This window comes from Diplotaxodon limnothrissa, linkage group LG4 (genome assembly GCF_057381915.1).
Source record: "Diplotaxodon limnothrissa isolate DT_005_m linkage group LG4, D_limnothrissa_male_GT1.1, whole genome shotgun sequence".
Taxonomy (NCBI): domain Eukaryota; kingdom Metazoa; phylum Chordata; class Actinopteri; order Cichliformes; family Cichlidae; genus Diplotaxodon; species Diplotaxodon limnothrissa.
In genome coordinates, this window is record NC_140599.1 from 19,491,614 (window position 1) to 19,499,549 (window position 7,936).

General features: G+C 40.4%; 2 protein-coding genes across 4 annotated transcripts in view; one reads left to right on the top strand and one right to left on the bottom strand.

Moving 5' to 3' along the window:
* cep112 (centrosomal protein 112) overlaps positions 1–5,764 on the bottom strand; it is a 128,213-nt gene extending 122,449 nt beyond the window's left edge. Inside the window, exons 1-3 of the mRNA XM_085352395.1 lie at positions 5,665–5,764; positions 4,640–4,830; positions 4,247–4,410 (exon numbers count right to left, since the gene is read on the bottom strand). Coding sequence (XP_085208521.1) covers positions 4,247–4,410; positions 4,640–4,830; positions 5,665–5,764 — 455 coding nt within the window. The remainder of the gene's footprint in view (positions 1–4,246; positions 4,411–4,639; positions 4,831–5,664) is intronic.
* Positions 5,765–7,313: 1,549 nt separating this feature from the next.
* prkcab (protein kinase C, alpha, b) overlaps positions 7,314–7,936 on the top strand; it is a 116,366-nt gene continuing 115,743 nt past the window's right edge. For all 3 annotated transcript variants that reach the window (XM_085352396.1, XM_085352397.1, XM_085352398.1), the window contains exons 1-2: positions 7,314–7,480; positions 7,674–7,705. In XM_085352396.1, coding sequence (XP_085208522.1) covers positions 7,314–7,480; positions 7,674–7,705 — 199 coding nt within the window. The remainder of the gene's footprint in view (positions 7,481–7,673; positions 7,706–7,936) is intronic.

Sequence of the window (7,936 nt, forward strand, 5' to 3'; positions counted from 1 at the left end):
CGCTGCCTAATCATAATGACTCCACAGCCGACAGAAAAACTTTGAATTAAATATGGCAGCGGCGGGCCTGTGCTTCTTCTTACACAGTGCCCTGGTGTATATTAAGCTCTCTTTAATGCACTTACAGTGCTCTCTTTTTATTATGCTAATGAGTTTATGAAGCCACTGGGCGGTGATTTGCCTTTCCTTGTTAATTGCAGTGAAAAATCAATGAGCCATTACTAACGTCACTTTGTTGAGCTTCTGAACGGCCTTGAGTCAGATGAAATATCTAAAAGCATGCTAGGATGCTTAATGTTTTAGCGAGGCGTGTTATACACATAGATGTATACCTGAGCAGCACAAGCGTCTTTAAAACACAGGCCAATTTTAAAAGTCAATATTTTTTTTAGGCATTTGACTGATGTTCAAAAAGAAATGAAAGCCAAACAATTAAAGAAAACGGAGAACATACTAATGAGCTACCAAGCTTTATTCTTCTCTTTATCTGCTCTGTGGGGGTTACACCTCAAGTTCAACAATTGGTAAAGTGTAAAGAGGGGAGGAACAGAAAGATGGATAGAGAATACGAGAGGTTCATCCTCTCATGCTGTTTTGAAGTATTTCTCTTTGAAAAGTCAGAACGGACAGCTCACGCGGACTGATGCAACAACTTGGCAATGTCTTTGGCTTTTTCAGACAGCGCTGCTGAGCAAATACGATGGGCAATCATTCACAAAAGCTGCGTGTATCCAGTTTCACAGCAAAGTTCAGTATTTTAAGTCTGGTAGAAGAACTTTAAAACAGAATGCTTCAATAAATACCTTATACATTAGCACCTTATATATCTGACAAAAAAAATGTTTGGGTTTTTGTTTTCCCACTTTCTTTTTTATAGAGAATTAAATTCAAAAGGAGAAACAGGAGGAAGAGCTTACCAATCATGCAGTAACATGCCATCATCCTACTATACATACCAATTATTGTTTGAACTCTCATTTCATAGAAAACAAAGGACATGATTGCCAGGATGTCTCGCTGCCTTTTTAATAAGCAACTGAACTTTTCAAGAGATAAAAGATATTATATTTTATATGCAAATGAGTTTGTCTTTTTGTTTGTTTCCCACTGAATCAGATTCTGCTCATTTATCAAATGAGGAAGCAGCTTGCCAGCTTAATGCAAACAGTTCTTTAATGCATCAAAAGCACTGTCAAAAACACTTAAGATCTGTCTCACAGCAACTTTCTTTCAGTGAGACAATATTTATATTGTCTCAATATACACTTGGTAATTTACATAGCAGCTTCCTGCTATAGAGAAAAAAAAATCCTTAACCACTTAGACGCTGTTATCTGTGTTAGGAGACACTGCAGTGAAGCTGCAAATTATTCACTGATAAACCTGTGAAATACATCAGAAAATACGTTCAGCTTCAAACGCTAGCCCTATCTGTTTGTATGCACTTTCTATATGCTGGTCAGTCAGATCACTGAATTAATTTCCATTCATACTAGCCTGATCATGTATCACTCCAGACAGGAAGCAGATCAAAACTGAGGGGTTTTAAAAATCTGTATTGTATTTAGAGAAACCTACAAAGCAGACTGACAGCTCTTCATTGTGTCGTACTGCAAATTATACACTGAACAAAAAAAAGGAATAAATAAGCCTAGCTGATGTAGGGGAGGTCACAATTTACCACAACCGAAGCCAAGACTAGACTAGAACCAAGAACCCACTTAAGAAATAGACCATGTAAAACTGATCAACATCAGTCTTTAAAAAAAAAAACCCAATACCCAATAAGAACTATAATGGGATGCCCATGCATGATAATATAGGCAGAGATCATAATCACTAACTCCTGATGCACACACAGGCCTTTTATTTTGGAAGCAAGCCTGAAATATGACAGAAACCGCTCAGTTCAGAAAAGAGAAACAACAGTTACCCCTAGCAGGCGTTTAAGGGGAAAATGTTAAGGTACTTAAGCCAGGCAACACCCACAATTGCTGTGCAAGCCATTTTGCAACCTACTACCATCCCTGCTCCACCTTTCATTCTCAGGCAGTGTTGTATCTGTTCCCATTGATGCCTGTTCTGTTCTGTGTTGTCAGTCTTGCTGCGGCTCTCCTCACTACAAGATTTCCATGCAGGGAGACAGATGCCTTCCTGGGCCCAGAAAGCCCCACAGCCATGCCACCAAAAATAAATTAACAGATGGAAATATCAGCTTAAAACAAAAAAACAAACAAAAAAAGTGTAGGTGTCCCGACTGAAAGAAAGTAAACCATGAAAATGCATAAAAAATAACTTTAAAAAATGTTTTAAGGAATCCTTAAAATATACATATACTCCAATTATACATTATACATCAGGGGTCAGCAACCCTGGGCACGCGTGCCACAGTTGGCACGCGAAGGGTTAACTGATGGCACGACCATAGCTGGACTGGCCACCGATGATTTTTTTTTTTTTTTTTTTGTAACGGTATAAACAATAAAAGATGGTGGATTGGCCAGATGCTGGCAGATGTGTAAAAATAACTCAGTTGTTTGGTGGTGGCTATGGCGGAGCTGCCACAAGAGGCCAGGTGGATGAGGGAAAGGTGAGGCAGGAGGAGGAGGAGAGACCCGAGGCGGCCACCGGTCCGAGTGTCAGGTGAACTGAACTTCAGGTAAGAAGTTATGACCTGCAGTCTATCTGGGTCAGATATAAACCAAGTTTAGGTGGAGTTTATTTTCGTTGTGCTGAGTTTTTACAATCAGTTACAATAACTCGTAAGGCGTACTAGCTAGCATCACGGAGTTTCTATACAGCTGGGTGAATGCTATGATTTTACTGATAGTGAACTTTATTTTATTCATAAGGTTAGTTAGTAGAGTTGCCAACCGTGCTGTAAAAATGGAATCGTCCCGTATTCAGAGAAAATATCACGCGTTTTGTATTGAGCTGAAAAGGAACACAGTTTGTCCCGTACTTCAGCTAGAATGGAAAAGACACAAAGCTGGATTTATTCTGCTTTTTTACGGTGTCAGCTGCCTCTTCTTCTCTCATTCAATCTTGAAACTGATCAATGATCAGCTGATCGGTATTTCTGACGCAAGTCCCGTTTCTCCTTTGTTTATCGCCCACTTTGCGCCAGAAAGAGGAAACCAGCAGATGCCGCACTAAACAACAACAGCACGTTTAAGCTTGATCAGCTGTTGTTAGAATGTATTTAATACTAATTTCTAGTATCGGCTGATGTTTGCTGCAAACACAGCTGCAAAGCTGCTGGTCATGATATCGGTTTGGATATGTGGTCAGAGGGAAACATGAAGATGAAACCAGGAGATGTCCTTACTGAATCATCAGGGCTGAACAGGTGATGGAGAAACAGGTTTACCTTTTAGGTGGCATGAATGAGTTGAAGGGAAGTTATGAACCGTTTCTGAGAGACAAATAACACCAGGATCCTTTTTTATGTAGCTGACAGCTGGTAACTGTGCAGGGGCGGGTCTAGCAAAGTTTTGCCAGGGGGGCCACGTAGCGCATTAACAGGGAAAGGGGGGCACAAAGAAATACTTTTCTTTCTTATTCTCATTTAAAATGTCTAGCTTTTATTAAATAATTATCTGAACTTACAACCAAAGTTTGTTATCTGATGTACAACGTATAGAAATTATACATATGTCAACAAGACAGTGTAAATCACTGTCACAACAGCATTTGTTTTTATTCAAAGGCTTTATGGCTTTTCCTATAATACCTGGTGGGCCGGTCTTTAGTCAAAATGCCCGGGCTGATGTTTTTGTCCCAGTCCAGCCCTGGGCACGACATGCAGTGAATTAATCTGAGAGGGTGCATTAAAAAATAAATGGCCGGGCCAGCGGTGCACATCGCAAATTAGCTCGCATAGACACATTAGTTGTGCCGCGTCTTAATGATGGTATCTTAGCTAACAACCCCAACTACCAGATTCAACTTGTAATTGGCTAAAAATCACTTAGCCTAGTGGTGAGAGGGACGTTGATAGCTGGCAGTTTTTTTCAAGCGATGTTGAAATTTCCACATTCCGACACTTCAAATGCTTCAGGAGCTCTCCGCTCAGCGCAGTAACTGTTAATATAGAGCGTTATTAAATTTATTGCTAATTGCTAATATGGCACATTGACTTCTGTGGAAATTTTAGATGGCACTCGTCACCAAAAAGGTTGCCTACCCCTGTTATACATATACTCCAACACAATTAGACCTTGTAGGTCATCTTCATTGACAATACCTGTGATGATCTTTAACAGGTGTAGAACTGGGTTTGTCCTTAAACAGATCCATTGTTAAACTGTCATCAGAACAGCCACTCAGCTCCCCCGTCACCCAGTCGGGCAGGCTTCTAACACCGTGCTCCACACTCAGGCTGCTCAGTGGCTCATCAAAGTAGATGGACTAGAAATTAAAATTAAGTACAAGGTTCAGAAGATGAAGGTTCGGTTGGCTAGTTATAAACTCTCTGTTTAAACAATCCACTGCAATAGTGCATATAAAGTACCAGTCAAAGGTTTGGACACACTCACTCGTTGAAATGAATGGGTGACAGTTTTCAAACTTTCTGAAGTGGTTAAAACCAGTTGTCAGCACAGGAAAATATACGACTTGTTGAAGCAATAACTCTTACCATGTATGTAGGAAGTGTTTTAAGGCTTCCTGGCTCTGGTTTGCTGGTGAAAGGCCCATCCAGGACCCCTCTTTTGAGCATCTGAAGGAGCAAACGGGCATACATGTTGCGGTTCTTGCGACCAATCAGACCTGAACCACATGTGGCTGGGTCGCACAGCTTCTTTATCCATTGGGCACAGCGCTGACGCTCTGAGAAGACAAGGAGAGAAAGGATCACTAACCATGATGTAATAACTTTTTTTTTTTGCAATAGCGTTTATACATCACTATTATATTTAATCATTAGTAATTATTCAACTTTGGCTCTCTCTCATTGCTTGCCTTTTGTCCTGTCTCTCGTCTTTCCCTTCAACCCCCAACTAGTTGCAGCTGGAGGCATCGTTCTTTTAAAAGGGAGGTTTTCCTTCCCACTACCAAGTGCTTGCTCACAGGGGACGGCTGATTGTTGGGGTTTCTTTTTTATATTGTAAGTCTTTTATATTACCATGTAAGCACCTTGAGGTGACTGCTGATATTAATTAGTGATGCATAAATAAAATGGAATTGAAAACTGAATGACATGACTAACATATCAGATACAGGGTAGTGTGGAGGCTATAGCCATTCACAGCTGTCATTCGGTGCAAATTCACAACAACAAAAGCGGGTTACGGGTTGTTAGTCTAGGGCTGTTTGTACTTGGGGTGACTGTGGCTCAGATATTATAAGCAGATTGTCTGGCGAGCTGATGGTAACTCTGTCATTCCACAGGTCGAAGACTCCTTGGAAGAAAAACTCAACCCTAGCTTTTACCTATGTCTAAATGCTTAAAGCATTCACACACATTCACACTCGTATGGATGCTTTAAAGCATTTAGACATAGATAAAAGCCCTGTATGACCGTGTGTGTTATTGGGTGACTGAGACTTGTAGTTGTAAGCACTTTGAGCAGAATTAAATTCAAAAGAATGACTATTCAAGTACCAATCCATTTACCATTTAAACCCGGTTTGAAGCGTAATGCATAGGCAATAACGGCTCACCTGTCTTGCTTGGGTGTTTGAGGACATATGGCTTCATGTCCAGCAGAAAATGGTCAAACTCAGTGTCCAGTCTCTCCGATGACAGCTCATATTTGCTCATGGTGATCTATAAGAAGTATGCAAGTGAAAAAAGACACTAACAACGAGTACGCTGTGCTGCTTTGTTGACAAACACTACATATATTAACATTAGTTAAACAGTGATCCAAAGCGGAAACCTTACGACACATGGCAGCATGCTAACATTAACTAAAATAACCAGCATATTTAAAAAAACCGAAACTCTAATTATTAGCTACTTGACTGGGACTCGAGCAGTGCATTAGCAAACATGTTGCAAATACCGTTAGCCGAGCTAAAGCGAGCAAACGTAACGCTCGTCCTTTCCTCTCTTACGGTTTCGTTTGGCTTTCACGAGCAGAACGAGAACGCGCTAAAACAGGGCACACTGTTAGTGAACATGTAAAAACTTAACCAAAAAGCGGCGTCCCCTGAGCACTGATTCCGCCGCTCAAAACGGTTCAAAACTTTAGCGTCCTCCAGCTACGCAACATCCGTTTTCCGCAGACATGCAGCGTCTCCATGTTGCCATAGAAACACGTCTCCTTTGCGTCCGTAAACGTACATAAGTATGTGTACATATTTGTCCCTGGCATTTTACAGCTTAATAAGTTTATTCAATCATTTATATGCAGCTCGTGGTCTCTGGTTTGCTCACACCTTTATTTTCCAGCTTGTTTTAAGATACGTCTATAAAGTCTATTCTTAAAGGAGATTTTTGCCTGTGGCATGAATATATATATATATATATATATATATATATATATATATATATATATATATATATATATATATATATCAGGCCGAGTGGTATCAAATGCAGTCAAATCTTTCTGCACTGTAGCCACGGATGTATCAGATCTAGCTCAAGTCCACACGATGGCGCTAAACGCCCGCAGTTTTATTTGCATTCAGTAAGTGATGGACGTTTCCTTCAAGTGATCCTCGTATGTTTTTCTTACTCCAGTGTAAAAAGGAGCAGAATAGTAAAGCCATTTCCTAGCTTTTTTTCTTTTCTTTTGTTTTTATTTAGCACTGGTGAAACTTTTCAGAATCCCAGCTGATGGTATAGAGTCGTTTTTAACAAGTACAGCAAATAAGGAAATAGTTGGGTGCTTACAGAAAATCGAATCCATAGAGAGTGCACTTTGCGCATTCTTTTAGGGATAATTAAATATAGTTGACCCATTCTGATGTACCATTAGTGAGCATATGTTTTTACTTTGCTAGAAAATAAAATTGTCTTCCAACACATAAAAAATACACCTTTTGCTTCTTTAATTTCTTTGCATATATTATGCAAGAATCGCCTCTGATTAATCGTGCGCTGAACTTGGAGTGAAATATTCCCACGGTACGTGAAGGCGGGCTTCTCCGACGTCACTCCGAATGAAAAAGAAGCGCTCAGCTGTGGTCCAGGCAGAGGGAAGGCGTGCGGTCCGTCTACAGCAGGCAAAGCTCCAGCACTTGTCCAGAGCTGTGAAGAGACAGGGATAATCACTCAAAAGAAATCGGTCGGGACAACACAAACTTGATTGTGTAGTTTTTGTTTTTAATTTGGGGTTTTTCCTCCTCCCCCTTCCCCAATTATGGCTGACCATCTTTTACATTATAATGATTCAGCTGGGGTTGGGAACAGATTCGCCCGCAAAGGTGCTTTGCGGCAGAAAAACGTGCATGAAGTGAAAAATCACAAGTTTACTGCGAGATTTTTCAAGCAGCCGACGTTCTGCAGTCACTGTACAGACTTCATTTGGTAAGTGTCACTCATGCACACACACAGCGTAATATCCTCGGTCACTGCCATTTGCAGTGTTCAAGTTTAAATGTACCTGTGGCATTTTGTAGTCAAGCTTTCATCGAATTGAATGCATGTCATTAACTAGTTTTAATCAATATGGAATAAAGTGAATCCAACTTGCTTAGCTTTCCCCGTCTTTTTGTTGCAGGGGCTTTGGGAAACAAGGATTTCAATGCCAAGGTAAACCACCTGCATGTCTGCACTGATGCATTTTTTGGTGGAGCCATAGACTCAGTATATAGGCACACACCCCTTAACTGACAGTCACAATTTGCCTGAAGAGACAAGTTAAGCGCAATACAGCCACTTTCAGCATTAGCAGTTGCGCAATAGTGATCGTTTGAGGTATAGTAGTATGAAGAGAAATATATATATATATATATATTTTAATATAAAAACAGCCTGGAAAGT